At 37.4% G+C, this 17135-nt stretch overlaps 2 protein-coding genes and 2 pseudogenes across 6 annotated transcripts; 2 read left to right on the forward strand and 2 right to left on the reverse strand.

The window, feature by feature from the left end:
• Window positions 1–13: 13 nt before the first annotated feature.
• On the reverse strand, window positions 14–1791 carry LOC121050340 (annotated as a pseudogene).
• On the forward strand, window positions 1718–4638 carry LOC112178044 (disease resistance protein RPV1-like). Its single transcript, XM_040511473.1, has 3 exons — window positions 1718–1732; window positions 3738–4087; window positions 4311–4638. The coding sequence occupies exons 1-3, from the start codon at window positions 1718–1720 to the stop codon at window positions 4636–4638; spliced, it is 693 nt and encodes a 230-aa protein (XP_040367407.1).
• An 84-nt stretch (window positions 4639–4722) lies between these two features.
• Window positions 4723–9424, forward strand: LOC112179540 (probable WRKY transcription factor 19). Of its 5 annotated transcripts, XM_040511998.1 has the most exons (11): window positions 4723–4859; window positions 4998–5216; window positions 5311–6576; window positions 6655–6794; window positions 6939–7097; window positions 7182–7391; window positions 7685–7927; window positions 8032–8101; window positions 8188–8487; window positions 8641–8869; window positions 8954–9422. In XM_040511998.1, the coding sequence occupies exons 1-3, from the start codon at window positions 4737–4739 to the stop codon at window positions 6556–6558; spliced, it is 1590 nt and encodes a 529-aa protein (XP_040367932.1). In that variant the 5' UTR covers window positions 4723–4736; the 3' UTR covers window positions 6559–6576; window positions 6655–6794; window positions 6939–7097; window positions 7182–7391; window positions 7685–7927; window positions 8032–8101; window positions 8188–8487; window positions 8641–8869; window positions 8954–9422. The 5 variants fall into 5 exon arrangements, with proteins under 5 accessions (XP_040367932.1, XP_040367933.1, XP_040367934.1 ...); XM_040511999.1 differs by having other exon boundaries at window positions 8023–8101; window positions 8192–8487; window positions 8641–9424; XM_040512000.1 differs by having other exon boundaries at window positions 8192–8487; window positions 8641–9423.
• Window positions 9425–10162: 738 nt separating this feature from the next.
• On the reverse strand, window positions 10163–13835 carry LOC112179542 (annotated as a pseudogene).
• Window positions 13836–17135: the final 3300 nt, after the last annotated feature.

Here is a 17135-nt window from a genome sequence, read left to right on the forward strand (position 1 = left end):
TAATATGTGATGTCATCGGGAGTAATCCCTCTGCTCACCATTTCTTTAAGGATCTCGTGAGCAAGATCACCTTCTTGGTTTTTGCATAGACCTTTTATAAGAGCATTGTATGTTAGAAGTGTAGGATTGAAACCTATACTCAACATCTCGTCTCAAACTTTGAAGGCATCATTCATATCACCTCGCTTACTATGTCCACTAATGAGGGTGTTGTACCTAATGTAATCACTCTTAATTCCCCTTGTCTTTATCTCATCCAGAAGTTCCCGAGCTTCCTGAACTTTCCCTGCCCTGCAGCGCCCTTGCATTAGGGTATTGTACGTCACTTCATCTGGATGAACCTTCATTTTATCCATCTGCCTCAAAAGCGAAAATGCATGCTCCATATTCCCATTAGCACAATGACCATCAATCAAGGCATTGAACATCACAAGATCCGGTAGAACACCCTTACGCAGTATCTTCTCAAACAAGTCATTTGCCTCATTCATTCTCTTCCTTTTACTCAAAACATAAATAAGTGATGTATAAGTTTCCTTAGTGGGCTCTATCCCTTTACTCAACATTTCATCGTGAAGGACAAACACTTTCTTTGCATTCCCAGACTTGCAATAGCCATTAATCAGGATATTATACGTAATGGCATCAGGAACCATTCCCTTCTCTTCCATTTCCCTTCTATAAATAATTCATGAATCAACAAATTGTAAGTTGACACCGTCGGCATTATACCCTTCCTCACCATCTCATCTCTATAACCAAAAGCCCTGTCCAGATCACCCTTATTGCAATAACCATCAATCAACGTGTTATAAGTAACAGCAATCGGAAGCAGCCCGATTTGCAGCATTTTATCAAAAAGACCGGATGCTTCAGCAAGTCTTCCTTGCTTGCACATCCCACTAAGAAGCAATCCATACATGTAAGAATCCGGCTGAACACCTCTACCTTTGATAGCACTAAAGATCATCTGAGCCCCTCCAACTCTGCCTCTCAAACAAAACGCATGAATGATAGTGTTATAAGTAACAACAACAGTAGGCCTCCATAAACCCAAGAAACTCCTTCGCCTTGTTCAACTTGCCTTGTTTACACAACACATTAATCATGATGTAAAAAGTACAAACACTGGACTTGATCTTCAACCTAAACATGTCAGCATACAAAACCCAAGCTCTCTCTCTCTCTCTCTCTCTGGGTTCGATTCAATTTCGAAAACAAACTCAACAGTTCATTTCAAGTCTTAGTCCTAGGCATAACATTTCCACTCGTCATCAAATTAAAGCACTCAAAAGCGTCATCAGCCCTCTTCATTTCACAGCAAGCACTCACCAGCAAGACCAAAACGACGCCGCTTTGCGGACTCAAGCGCACTCGGGCAAGAGTCAGCTAGTCGAAAACGTCCCGAATCGGAGCAATGCCGCTGCCGACGAGTTGCTTCAGGAGCTATAAGGAGGGGTTTGGGGAAGGTAGGGCGGCGAGAATGGCGACGGCGAGGCATTGCGTTTGGATTTCGAGGCGGCGAAAGTCGTCGATGTGGGATGTGAATTGATGGACAAGGTGAGGGGTTTTGTGGAGATGGAAGAGGAGGGGACGTTGGGGGGAACGTGTTCGATGAATTGCCACTAAGAATTTTGGATGGAGTTGAGGAGGGAGTGGTGGGTGATGGGTGGAGGGTCTGGTTGGGCGAGTGAAGAGAGGTGGCGAGGATACGCCTATGGATGATTGGATGGTATGGGTAGCACCAACAACTCTCGATGGAAAAAAAGGACTTTAGAAAAGCAAAGCATGTTTGAGCTGATCTCTATTAAAAATCTATACAGATCAAAGGACATATATGTTATATAGAGAAGTTTTCTTCAAAATTTTGTGATATTATAAGAGTTATTATCACAAATAGTACATTAACTTACCATCTATCTTATCGATCTATCTTATCGATGGTACCTGAACTTTAATTTTGATCACAACTAGTACCTGAACATTTCGATTTCATTTTAAATGGTACTTATCACTAACTTCCGTTAATGTTCCGTTAAAAACTGACATGTGCAAAGCACGTGACCTATGTTCAAGAATAGTTTGACGAAAATACTTTTTAGATAATTTTGTTTACTAAAAAATCGTAAAAGAAGATTTCTATCGGGACCTCCAAATTTGCTTATTTGACCTCTATATCTTTTGAATTATTGAATTACATATATATCCTCTTGTAAAATAACAATTATAGACAATGAATTATAATCAACTAGTATATATTTTCTTTACAAACCTCTCCGCCTAGTTTTAACACAAATTAAAGACTAAGAAATTGTTCCGAACTTTTATTGAGTTCCTAGTCTAGACTTCGTTCAAGGTTTAGTTGGAGAATGAGTTTTGGGTGGGGGACGGTGGTTTTTTTTTTTCAACCTTCATGAGCTGCGTGTTTTTTTATTATTATTATTTTTTATGTTCCCTGTTTTTTTTCTTTATATCAATTTTTGTAACCTTTCATTTTTTTTTTTTTTGAATAACCTTTCATTTTTTATAAGGGTTAGAAACATAGGAATCATTGTCTAACCGTTTGATTTATGACTGCTTGATCAATTTCTGTGCTATGACCGTTTGATTCATGTTTTAAAGTTCTAGAAATTTATTTTGGGCATTTTTTAGGTTTGCATGCAAAAAAGAACCAAAAAATGGAAGTGTAGTTAGTGAATTTTTGTATTTAAAAGCACAAAGGAGGTGTAGAGAGTATGAGAGGTAGAAATAATTGATAATGAGTATGCAGAAAATGTTGAAAGGAAGGTAGAAATAATTGATATGGTTTTAGAATGAAGGCAAATGTTGAAAGGAAGGTAGAAATAATTGATAATGAGTATGCAGAAATATAACTTTTTGAATGTGAAAGGTTCAGATTATTAGGAATTTCCAAATTAGAAACTTACTCTGGTAGATCAGACAACATACTTTTCCATTTTACTAATAGATATTGTCCAGTAATGCAGATTCTGTGCTTCATTGTGGTTTGCATTAGTTCTTATTGAAATGAACGAATATGAATCCAATCTTAAGCTTTTGTTCCATCAGATTTATTTCAAGCTCAGTTGCTCATAGAACATTTAATGTGTAATTTTAAATGACAGGAATTAAAATTCATAGGCTAAAAATCTATGTGAGATATAGAGTTACAATGATCTGCCACTTTTTTGGCGGTCACGTCACCATTCTCAGATTACTATGTTAATATATTACTATGTTGTTGATCTCTGTGTACTTCTGAAACCATCCTGACTGCATTGGATTACCAGTCATTATCAATGTCGTGCAGATATGGAAGTTTTTGCTGCTCTGTTAGCCAAGTTGCATAAGACCTTGGATTCCTTTATTCAGTATTTGTGACCTTTGGCTTTTGCAAAACTCTCAAGTCAACCAAGTACTAGGCTAAAATTTTCAGGTAGTGACAGTCGGAGAAATTCAAGGAGGTGAATAATACTTTCAATCATGCAAGCATGTTGGGAGTGGACCAACTCGATGCTATTCTTCTCATCAAAATTGGATTGATACAAGATGATGCTGGATATGGCTAATGTTTAAAATCATCGCAGGAAATTCGGTATATACTGTTATTACGTCCTTGAAGTTTATTTAACTTTTCAAACATAGTCGTTTAAGTGGATTTAGATATACGGGAAGAGAGCAGAGCATCATGTAATTTACTCTTCTAAACTTCTAACTTGATTACTGTTGGTATTAAGACCTTCATAGATAATGACCTTACAAGAGGTGAAGATATAACAGAGGAGCTTCTCGAAGTAATTGAAGGATCAAGGATTTCCATTGTTGTATTTTCTGCAAAATATGCATATTCAAAGTGGTGCTTGGATGAACTTGTCAAGATCTTTCAATGTAAAGAATCCAAGCAACAAATCGTTTACCCAATTTTCTACAAGGTAGATCCGTCGGAGATACGATACCAGAAGGGCCAGGTTCGTGACGGAATTGCTCACCTCAGCAAATACGAGGATAACTTAACGAAGGTGGGGAGTTGGAAGGCAGCCCTTACACAAGCAGCAACTTTGTCTGGGTGGCACATCTCGGATGGAGGGTAAGTATGTTCAATCTCAAGCATCTCAACTTTATAATTCATATTTTAACATTCCACCGTTAACGGATAGTTAACTTAGTTAACAGGTTACATAATGTTTAGTTTCACTAACTAATGGAGTACAATTAGAGTATAATCTTGAATATGATTTAGTCCGTCCCCTAAAAAACTGAAAATGTAGGGAAATTTAAACTAAATATTTCATATGCTTTTTCATTTGCAGGCATGAAGCGAATGTTATTGATGAAATTGTTAAAGTGATATCAACCAAAATAATGAAATGCACCCTTTTAGATGTGGCAACACATCCTGTTGGAATAGAATCTCGTGTAGAAGACATACTTAAGCTCTTAAATGTAGAGCAAGGCGATCCTCACATGGTAGGGATATGGGGAATTGGCGGAATAGGAAAAACAACACTTGCAAAAGCTGTTTACAATTCAATTAGCCATAAGTTTGAACATAGTTGTTTCTTGCATTGCCTGATCGGATCAAAGAAGTTTTTCTTCATATTGCATGTTTCTTTAAAGGTGACCAACAAAGCTATGTGATACATGCACTACAAAGCTGTGAACTGTATCCCAAAATTGCTCTCAAAGTCCTCGTAGAAAAGGCTTTAATAAAAATTCAGGAAGACGATAGCATTTGGATGCATGACCATTTAGAAGACATGGGAAAAGAAATTGTTCGGCAAGAGTTTCCTGATGAGAAAGAAAAACGCAGTAGACTGTGGCTATATGAGGATGTTTGCGAGGTTCTTGAGGAAAACAAAGTAAGTGATATATAAATTATTTAACTTTATGATATTTAATACATGTTGGCTTATAAAATTTTGAAAAATGTTAGAATTAAATGTAAATATTTATTATGAGAAGAAATTGCTTAATTTGACGCAATTGTTGTTTATTAGGGAACGGATAAAATTAAAGGCATCGTGGTAAGATATTTTTATTCACAAAAGATATGCTTGAACGGCGGAAGCTTCACAAACTTGAAAAATCTTCAAATTTTTATAGTCCGTGGAGGGATGCTATATGGAGAAGGCGTGGATTATCTCCCCAACCACTTGAGGGTCCTTCACTTGAATTCATTAGGATCGTTGCAACTAGTCGAGGGATTGAATTGGAAGGTATTTGAAAGAATTCGATCGATCACGTTTTTACACATATTGCTGCATTTCAACCTTTTTAATTTGATTTTTCTGTTCTCTTTCTCCCAAACAGGATATGCGATATTTGAAATCTATCAAATTGTCGAACTGCCATGGTTTAACAAGAATTCCCGACTTGTCTGGATTAACAAGCTTGGAGTATTTGGAGCTGTCTTATTGTAATGATTTAGTTGAAGTTCATCCTTCGGTTGGCCGTCTCGATAAGCTCGTCATTTTGAAACTCACCCGTTGTGAAAAGCTGCAGATGTTTCAAGAGAGGATCAACATGAAATCTTTGGAAACTCTGTATCTATCTGATTGCTGGAATCTTAAGTTCTTCCCTGAATTTGATGGAGACATGAAGTCGTTGAAATACCTGGATCTAAGTCACACTAGGATCAAAGAGTTACCTTGCTCAGTTGGAAATCTCACTGGCCTTAAATCCTTGTCTCTGGCTGGCTGTCGTAATCTGACAAATGTACCATCGAGCATCTTCTATGGATTGCAACGTCTGGAGGAGCTTAATCTAAGCGAATGCTCTAACCTTGTTACATTTCCAGCAAAGTCAGAATCACTTCCTCCACCGGTCTTTTCAACTACCCTGTCGAGATTACAAGTTGATTTGACGAATTGCCGGCGGCTTGAAGAAATTTCAGAATTTCCACGAGAAATAGCTTGTCGGTTGGAAGGTTGTGGGTCATTGGAAAGAGTTTCATACTTGTCAAAAATTTTGAAGAGTAAAGATTCGAAAATGTTCGGTCGGTTGGACTTGACTAGTTGTCAGAGACTCTGCGACAATCTGGCTCTGTTGATGACATCTGGCCAAGAAGCGGAATCTGGCTCTGAGAAATTGGCGGCTCTGTTGACTCTTTTTTTCTCTGGTGCGAAATCTGAAGAATTCCAAGTAAAATTTTTCGGAAGTCCTCTGATTCCGCTTCCAAACTGGTTCACCTGCCGCCGTCTGTATTGGGAATTAATAACCAGAGAGCATGAATTTTGCATTGAAATTCCTCAAAACTCCAATTGGTACAGCAAAGGGTTGGCTCTCTGTATTCAATCGAGGTTTAGTGAGGGCCCTTATTCTGTTTACATCAATGGAGTAAAGTTTGATGAAATGAGTACGTGGAGGCGCCAGATGGTGTGGGTGCATTATATTCCATTGGTTACAGTAATAAGGAGGTTGAGTGAGTGTGGGATGCCGCCACCTGATATGTTTCGAGTTATGTTTCGTTTTGGATATAATTATACTGGAAGTAGAAAGCCTTTGGAGGGAAGCTGGGGAGTCCACCTGATCGAAGATTTGGAAGAAGAAAGCCGATAATAGTCCAGCTGACTTCCAGTAGGTTCATTATCTTTTTCTTTTTGTGTGTTTTATAGCCTACTATCATTCTCAAAATCATAATGCTATTTGAATCAGAAACGCATTCTGTTGCCAAGTATATGCTCATTCTGCTGCCACTGAGTATGACATTGACACACCCGAGTTACTAAACACTTACCTTCGAAGAACTACTCCTTTGAAAACATGATGCTCGATCATCATCATACAATTTTAAGGTACTTATTCCCTGTCTTTGGCATAATGGCACATACATTGGTGTATATCTATCATATATTGTTTCCAGTTCTGAACTTGCCATGTGTAGTAGTCTAGGTTAAACACCAAAACTTTTCTGAATTCCCTCCACTTACTTCGTTCAGGAGTTCAATTTAGAGGAAATGATTGAGTGAGTCTCTGGAACCAAACCTCTAGAGCATGATCAATGGGGTTGTTAATACCTACACCGAGGGTCTATATGTCTGAATTATTAAGTTGAATTGCAAAGGAACTAGATGCTCCAGATATGGCTGACACAATAGGTAATTGCTTTTTTTTGGTGAATTAATTTAGCTAGTTGCTAATAATGGATTTTATTAACAATGGAAAATTTTATGTGTATTCAGAGCAAGTGGATTATGTACTTCATTAGCAAGCAAGGTTGGACCTACCATGGATTTCATTCATTTTTGCCATGCCTAGTCAAACACACCTCAAGAGGGTTTGGGTCTCTTGCAGCTTTGGTGGCATAGTGAATCCCGGTCCTCTTCTCCAGTCAATTGTCACTATCCCATTAGCGAGTGTAATGGATTCTGTTTCACAAGGTTACTTCCAATGTGAGTGCACAGTTGGTCCTTGTTCTGTTTATCTTTAAAAATAATACTAGGAAAGAAAAATTTGCCAACTAAAGGCATCCTCTGTTTTTTTTTTGACGATACAACTAAAGGCATCCTCTGTTTTTTTTTTTTGACGATACAACTAAAGGCATCCTTTGTTCAACCATGTTGTCCACACCTTCTGGGTTCTAATGTCTACCTGAAATTAGTTCAGCACTCTTTTCGCTTGTTTTCATTTTCTTTTAGTATAGGCAGTAATGTATGTGAGTTTGTTTACCTTTGTTACTGTGAAGTTCTTGATGAATAATCTGATAAAGATGAAAGGAGAACAGCATTTGGGCCTCTTATGAAGAAGGCAATACATGCTTGTTGCAAGTTTGGGTCATCCTTGAAAAAAAAGGTTCAAGGGGTAGAGTAATGTCTGCCCAGATTGAGGAGGACACTGATGCAGAAGAGTTGCAGGCAGGTGGAAACATTTCACCCAGAGCTTATATTGGAACAACATGGTGATTGATCAACATATATAAGATGCTGAGGTGAACTATATACTCCCTTTTAATTAACAATTAAAGATGGTTTATGAGTTGCTATCATGTGATTAATTATGACTAAATTCTTATCTTTATCTAAGCTGGTACAGATTTTTAAGGGCCCAGCAAGTGTGGGATGATATGCTCAACTTGAGGAAGGAATTTTTCTGTTCAACTGTGGTACAGATTTTTGCTTCCATTGGAGCTTTTAGTGGAGACAGTCTCGTTTGACTACTTTTAAACTTCTTTCTTTGTTTATTTTGTAGACAGACTGATCTAATCAGTGGGATGCCAAACTGATCGAGATTTAATTAGTTTTGTACTGGGTTCTACTCTACACTCATCTTTGTAACTCTTGATATTTGACAAGGTGAAAATCAGCAATGTTGTCGTCTTAAGGCAAGCTAAAATGAATCTAGAGATCTGATCTATGTAGAATGCATTGTAAAGTGCTTTCAAGAAGATTTTGGATTCTTGGTAGCAGCCTTGCATGGTGTATTACATCCCTACTTTTCTGTCAATTCTCAGCATTACCAGCAGTCTGCATCGTACATCTGCATACTAATGTGAGTACACTGTTTTTCTTTGTTCTGTTGCAGTTAGTCATTGCCATTCTTTCTTCCACAATTACTGTAGGACTTTGATAGTAATATATGTTCAGTAAAGTTGTCCAGTCCTTTTGGCAATCGTTGATTTTTGCTGTCTACCTCATTGTGTAGGCAATCATTTCGATTTTGCACAGCTCGTGTCTTAGAGAGACCATGATCCTACCTCTGCAGTAGGAATACGAAACCTACACAACTACTTTAGATACTCAATGTCGCCCAAACCTGCAACACAAATTGTTCCAACTGGTGCAAGGTTAACATTGACAAGTCTTGCAGCTCTTGTCTCTGGAAGATTTGGTGCAGGAGATTATCATGAAGGAATTTAGCAACTGGATCATAGGTTTTTCTGTAAGCCATGCTCTTGGTACAATTATGAAAGCTTAAGTGTGGGGTTTATTCACGGGTCTTTTTTTTTTTTTTTGAGGGGCAAGACGACAGTAGAGCCTCTACACACCCACCCATGCAGTGTATCCCAGCATTGCCAGACTAATCACTGCACCGCAGACGCACGAACCTTAGGTGTTAACAAACCCAGATCCCTCAAATCTGCTGGCACTAGCTGGGACATCTCAGTGACTCGTGTCTAGCTACAAGGAAGTTAATGAAACAGCAGATAACTTGCCAAGCTTGATCATCCTTAGCTACAAGAAGTCTTATGGATTTGTAAAGACTGCGGCTTTGCAATATTGCAAATGCAATGCTATATAGATTCTTTCGTGCATAGGTGCCAGACTTCAAAAAGAAAGAAAAGAAAGGGAAATGCACCCTATGTTGAATTTTAGATACTTGCGGCTTTGTGTGCCACATTAACTTTTTTTTTTTTTTTTTTAATATGAGAAACTGATTCCTTTCGCTTTCTTCCAAATATTTTTGTTGTAGCTATTTTTGTTGTATATCTGGGGAAAATGTTGAAACTTGAGAATTCTAGACATAGATTAAATAAACAAGGTGAAGATACAAATCCTACGAAATGATGATCTTCCCTCTCTCTGCCTGCATCTGTGTTTTAAATTTTTAATTGCTGCACTTAGTTGGTTTTTTATTTTTGGGTGGTTCTGGGAGTAGAGTCCCCTTTTTCCCCGATCATTGTTGAGCCCCTTTATTGTACGTTTGGGCTCAGGTATTCCATCTTCTTGGGCTTGCTCTTTGTCAAGTCCGGTACCAAAAACAAAAAAGCACTGAACCTCTGAAGTTGAAGTTAAAACAGCAATCGGCATTAAATGTATATATTTGTAATACCATTTGTTTCCTACGATTTTAGAAGTTTCTTGTGGCTAGGGCGTGACAAAAAAGAGAATTCACTCTTGAAAACTGATCATTGTGGTGCTGCGTTTTTTGTATCAAAACTCAAAAGCTCAGAGATATACATATAAAGTAATATTGTAGTCACAGACCCTACCAAGGTTCCCCATCTTTCAAAATATCCCACATTCCCACCTCCCGAAGTTCAAACTATCCTTCATCGCAAGTCAAAAGAATCCCTTTCAAAATATCCCCCGGTCCAAATTCAGAAGTAGTAGCAAGTCAACCTGCGCAATGCCGCAGGTTTGTTATTTTCCTGAAGTTTATACGTAATAGAGTAACAATCATAATCTAAGAAACGTTAACTGAAGGGTTTAAAACATCGTCAGAATAAAAAAATCAACTAATAGCTCAAGCATACACGGCTGAATCTATTTAAGATTACCAGCCACGGGGCCAAAAAGCAGATTCTAATATGTCACACAAACTCTTAACAGTCAAATGTCTCAAAAGGAACCTAATTCAGTGAACTTGATATATATACTACTACCAATGCTATTTGACAACGTTCATAACACTACATTTAAACATTACTTGACCATATATATGCATAATAACATAAATCCACTCCATTCTTCCGCATTTAGTGGTCTTCAGTCCTAGCAACTCTCATAATATGGTCCTCAATCTCCTGGTTTCAACAAAAGCAAAGCATCAAGGACTGAGGAAATCATGCATTTTATAATTGATTCAACCAAATTGAAGCTACAACAGATGATGGAAAACAAACCTCTGCCTCTTCCTCTTCTTCTAACCTCTCTCTCCATCTTCTTTAGAAACATTTCAGGCTTCAAAATCTGAAAGAACACAGCTTTAGAAGGTCTCAGGCCTCAGCCAATCACGCAGCTAGTAATAACTATTTGATGTACTGGGGCAATTATCATACTTTCATGAAGTTTATTAGAGATTCCCTTTAAGATAGTTCAGAAATCATCAGATTAATTATTCAGTTTGATAGCCACATTCTTTCTAGTACTGCAAACATCAAAACATAAGCATAAGAGTAAAAAGCCACAGTTTTTCTAGTCAGATTCAGCCCCAATTATTCAGTTTCAGTTATTCAATAATATGCTCAAATATGAAACAAAGAAATACAGTATTATTATTACCTCCATTCCAATAATCCATTGGGAGCAATTTGATCCATATATACTACAACGATCTCCCTGCAAGCATTGAAACATATAAAAATCCAATATTTTTCCTTTTGTTTACAAATGTAACTGGGGACTTGACTTACAGGACTCAGAACACACATATGTTCTTCTGAGGTTTGAGTATCAACTGGTTCATACATAAGCGACATGGCTATGTGGGTCTTTCCATAACTAGTTTCCAGATACACAATTATGTTCTCCTCCAAAGCTTTCTTACACAGTTCCAATTGATACCTTCAAAACCAACACATGAAAATCAATACTCCACCTTTACTTCCATTTTCAGTAATCAAATTCCAAATGAACCCAACCCAATATCCAATTAATTGAGACAAACTTTTTGTCAATATCTAGTACCAGTTGTCCAGTGTGTGAATATATAGTTCCAAATGATACCAAATCCTACCAACATGCAATGTATATTCGTTCTCTTTGAACCATTTTGGCCCTTGAAATCAGGCATGATCGGGTTTTGCAACTAAAAGCAACTAAAATTACCTCCTCCTCATTGCCATAAGAGTGGAGCACAATCAATACACCAATATCCTGCCTGCAATTAGAAGAATCAGAAAAAGACTGAAATTTGATCTCAATCGGGTACAAAAGTCAACAATCCTAAGGTTATTTTCTTCAATCCTATTTAATTGAAGTACAACTAAATAGCAAAATAACATTTACTGCAGAAAATGGCAGATTCTCCGGCTGTAATTAACTTGGCAACATTACTGTCTTTATGAAGATCGCCTTATTTTCATCAATTCCAATCATATCAAAACTCAAGTATAATGTGTGTGTATGGTGTAGCTCAGTGCCAACAAAGAAATAAAGAACTACAAGAAGAGGTTACATAATCTTACAGTAAGACGTTCTTCATAAACCCAATCAGTTCACTCTGAATTAAGTTCAACAATAGTATTGAATACGATAGATACCTGACCTGAGCTTGTCAAGTCATCTTCAAGAAGTAACCAAAAGAATCTTCCAGAACCAGAATTCGGGTTCGAGAACACCACTATCATTAGAAGTACAATGCACGGAGAGAAAGACTTCATGAATCACCCATTCTGAGAAATTCCTCAACATTCTCAATTCCGTCAATCAGAGAGTAATATGTGATGTCATCGGGAGTAATCCCTCTGCTCACCATTTCTTTAAGGAGCTCGTGAGCAAGATCACCTTCTTGGTTTTTGTATAGACCTTTTATAAGAGCATTGTATGTTAGAAGTGTAGGATTGAAACCTATACTCAACATCTCGTCTCAAACTTTGAAGGCAACATTCATATCACCTCGCTTACTATGTCCACTAATGAGGGTGTTGTACCTAATGTAATCACTCTTAATTCCCCTTGTCTTTATCTCATCCAGAAGTTCTCGAGCTTCCTGAACTTTCCCTGCCCTGCAGCGCCCTTGCATTAGGGTATTGTACGTCACTTCATCTGGATGAACCTTCATTTTATCCATCTGCCTCAAAAGCGAAAATGCATGCTCCATATTCCCATTAGCACAATGACCATCAATCAAGGCATTGAACATCACAAGATCTGGCAGAACACCCTCACACAATATCCTCTCAAACAAGTCATCTGCCTCATTCATTCTCTTCCTTTTACTCAAAACATAAATAAGTGAAGTATAAGTTTCCTTAGTGGGCTCTATCCCTTTACTCAACATTTCATCGCGAAGGACAAACACTTTCTTTGCATTCCCAGACTTGCAATAGCCATTAATCAGGATATTATACGTAATGGCATCAGGAACCATTCCCTTCTCTTCCATTTCCCTTCTATAAATAATTCATGAATCAACAAATTGTAAGTTGACACCGTCGGCATTATACCCTTCTTCACCATCTCATCTCTATAACCAAAAGCCCTGTCCAGATCACCCTTATTGCAATAACCATCAATCAACGTGTTATAAGTAACAGCAATCGGAAGCAGCCCGATTTGCAGCATTTTATCAAAAAGACCGGATGCTTCAGCAAGTCTTCCTTGCTTGCACATCCCACTAAGAAGCAATCCATACATGTAAGAATCCGGCTGAACACCTCTACCTTTGATAGCACTAAAGATCATCTGAGCCCCTCCAACTCTGCCTCTCAAACAAAACGCATGAATGATAGTGTTATAAGTAACAACAACAGTAGGCCTCCATAAACCCAAGAAACTCCTTCGCCTTGTTCAACTTGCCTTGTTTACACAACACATTAATCATGATGTAAAAAGTAGAAACACTGGACTTGATCTTCAACCTAAACATGTCAGCATACAAAACCCAAGCCCTCTCTCTCTCTCTCTCTCTCTCTGGGTTCGATTCAATTTCGAAAACAAACTCAACAGTTCATTTCAAGTCTTAGTCCTAGGCATAACATTTCCACTCGTCATCAAATTAAAGCACTCAAAAGCGTCATCAGCCCTCTTCATTTCACAGCAGGCACTTACCAGCAAGTCCAAAACGACGCCGCTTTGCGGACTCAAGCGCAGTCGGGCAAGAGTCAGCAAGTCGAAAACGTCCCGAAACGGAGCAATGCCGCTGCCAACGAGCTGCTTCAGGAGCTGTAAGGAGGGGTTTGGGGAAGGTAGGGCGGCGAGGCATTGCGTTTGGATTTCGAGGCGGCGAAAGTCGTCGATGTGGGATGTGAATTGATGGACAAGGTGAGGGGTTTTGTGGAGATGGAAGAGGAGGGGACGTTGGGGGGAAGGTGTTCGATGAATTGCCACTGAGAAGTTTGGATGGAGTTGAGGAGGGAGCGGTGGGTGGAGGGTCTGGTTGGGCGAGGTGGGGAGGAGGGGGATTGGGTTGTGAGGAAAATGGGTCCGTCTGAGATTTTGGGGTTTAAGGGTGTGAGGGTTTCATTGTTGGCTAAGAAAGATGGGTTGTGATTTTGTAGACGGGAGAATAAATATAATGAGGCGCCTTCGGTGCGTGCGGAAACGAGCTGCTTATTAAGGCTCGGAAAAGGGGGTTGCTACAATATTTGAGGCAAAGGAAACGGAAATAGAGACCCTCTTCTTTACATACCTAGTAGCAAAGCAAGAGCTATTGCTTTCGGGTTGGTTAATTATATCTAGATGAAACATTTAAGAACCCAGTTAATCCAAAATGAAGTATAAGAGAGCCCAGTATTGCAGTTATAGAACAGAGCTTCGCAGAAGTATCTGGACGCAACAAGGCAAAATTAATCAACAACCAAGTATGTGGTCATCTAATTGCACTCAGCTTAGAGACAAATTATCATCTGGTACGGGCCAATGATAGAAAAATTTCAAGAGGAATTGGAGCATAATCAAGTAGGGGTCGTCAACGGGCCGGGCCGGTCCCTGCCCGGCTCATTCATAGCGGGCTTGGGTCGGGCCGGGCCGGGCCTTGTTATATTTTTAAATAATTGCGGGCCGGGCCGAGCCGGGCTTTATTAAAAATCAAAGGATCCAAGCCCTTCCATATAAAGCAGGCCTTGCGGGCTTTTTTGAGCCTGGCCGGGCTTGGCCTTGCGGGCTTTTTTGGGCCGGGCCTTGCGGGCTTTATTTATAAATAAATATTTAAAGACACAATTTTTTTTTTTTTAATCAAGCTTTGAAAATTCAATGGATAATGATCAAATACAACCAAAGATAACATATCTATATAACTATATTGTACCCAAAAAAATCTATATTTATATATAGATACTAATTTATTGATAAATAAATTTTTAAAGACACTAATTTTTTATAAATCTATATTTATACATCATACACTCCGAAGAGCTACATATAGCAATTCAAAGAAAATGAGAAACCGACCGTTGAATGAGTTTATTACAATAAATTATGAGTGTGGTAAAAAATTTAGCCAATTTCACCATATTTTCGAATCCAATCGGATTAGTCAACCGTAGACACTTATATGTTTTATTGGTTGACCGATGCTGTGACAACCTCGAAACGTGCTTATTTTTTCACATCACGTTTGTATATATTCCATCAATAGATGTGCGTGGACATAAGATAAAAAAATTAATTTTAATTACAAACGCATTGGTCTATACCAATTTTCCTTCTAAAGTTGTATGACATATTCATTGTATTTAAATTGTTTAGGTTCATTCTAAAGCAACCATGAAGTGGAAAATGAATTCGGAGAAACCAACCGCTCGATGAAGAGATTGTAATGTTTTATGGTGGTTTTAGAAAATCCAGCCAATTTGGTTATCGTTTAGAATTCGATCGACTAGGTCAAACGTAGTTACTCTTATAAACTTATATTTATATATCATACACTCCAAAGAGCAACCCTTATAAATTCAAATAAAATGAAAAAACCGACCGTTGGATGAGTTTATTACAATAAATTATGAGTGTGGTAAAAAATTTAGCCAATTTCACCATATTTTCGAATCCGATCGGATTAGTCAACCGTAGACACTTATATATTTTATTGGTTGACCGATGCCGTGACAACCTCAAAACGTGCTTATTTTTTCACTTCACGTTTGTATATATTCCATTAATAGATGTGCGTGGACATAAGATAAAAAAAAATTAATTTTAATTACAAACACATTGGTCTATACCAATTTTCCTCCTAAAGTTGTATGACATATTCATTGTATTTAAATTGTTTAAATTCATTCTAAAACAATCATGAAGTGGAAAATGAATTCAGAGAAACCAACCGCTCGATTGAGAGATTGTAATGTTTTATGGTGGTTGTAGAAAATCCAGCCAATTTGGTTATCGTTTCGAATTCGATCAACTAGGTCAAACTTAGTTACTCTTATAAACCTATATTTATACTAGCCCTTTAACATGTGCGGGAATTGGCTTTTATTTTTATTTTTTTAATTTAAAAAAGTTATCTTTCCTGATATTGGGGAAGTTTCTCCTTTTTTAATGGAAAGTATTACAAATTTTTGAAATATGACATAGTCAATTGACTACCTTATCCTCATATAGAAATAATTTATTTATTAATATCTATATTATGTGAGGACAAATATGGTAGTTCAAAAATTTAATCATTCCTTTGAGAATTGGCTTAATTATATAAGATATCATAAACTCCAAAGAGCAACCCATATCAATTCAAAGAAAATGGAAAAACTGACCGTTGGATGAGTTTATTATAATAAATTATGAGTGTGGTAAAAAATTTAGTCAATTTCACCATATTTTTGAATCCGATCGGATTGGTCAACCGTAGTCACTTCTATGTTTTATTAGTTGACCGATGGCGTGGCAACCGCGAAACGTGCTTATTTTTTCACATCACTTTTGTATATATTCCATTGATGGATGTGCGTGGACATAAGATAAAAAAAAATTAATTTTAATTACAAACACATTAGACTATACCAATTTTATTCCTAAAGTTATATGACTTATACATTGCATTTAAATTGTTTAGGTTCATTCTAAAGCAACCATGAAGTGGAAAATGAATTCGGAGAAACCAACCGCTCGATGAAGACATTGTAATGTTTTATGGTGGTTTTAGAAAATCCAACCAATTTGGTTCTCGTTTCGAATTCGATCAACTAGGTCAAAAGTAGTTACTCTTATAAACTTTTATTTATATATCATACACTCCAAAGAGCAACCCCTATCAATTCAAATAAAATGAAAAAACCGACCGTTGGATGAGTTTATTACAATAAATTATGAGTGTGGTAAAAAATTTAGCCAATTTCACCATATTTTCGAATCCGATCGGATTAGTCAACCGTAGACACTTATATGTTTTATTGGTTGACCGATGCTGTGACAACCTCGAAACGTGCTTATTTTTTCACATCACGTTTGTATATATTCCATCAATAGATGTGCGTGGACATAAGATAAAAAAAATTAATTTTAATTACAAACGCATTGGTCTATACCAATTTTCCTTCTAAAGTTGTATGACATATTCATTATATTTAAATTGTTTAGGTTCATTCTAAAGCAATCATGAAGTGGAAAATGAATTCAGAGAAACCAACCGCTCGATTGAGAGATTGTAATGTTTTATGGTGGTTGTAGAAAATCCAGCCAATTTGGTTATCGTTTCGAATTCGATCAACTGGGTCAAACTTAGTTACTCTTATAAACCTATATTTATATATCATATACTCCAAAGAGCAACTCATATCAATTCAAATAAAATGGAAAAACCGACCGTTGGATGAG

This window comes from Rosa chinensis, chromosome 7 (genome assembly GCF_002994745.2).
Source record: "Rosa chinensis cultivar Old Blush chromosome 7, RchiOBHm-V2, whole genome shotgun sequence".
Lineage (NCBI taxonomy): Eukaryota > Viridiplantae > Streptophyta > Magnoliopsida > Rosales > Rosaceae > Rosa > Rosa chinensis.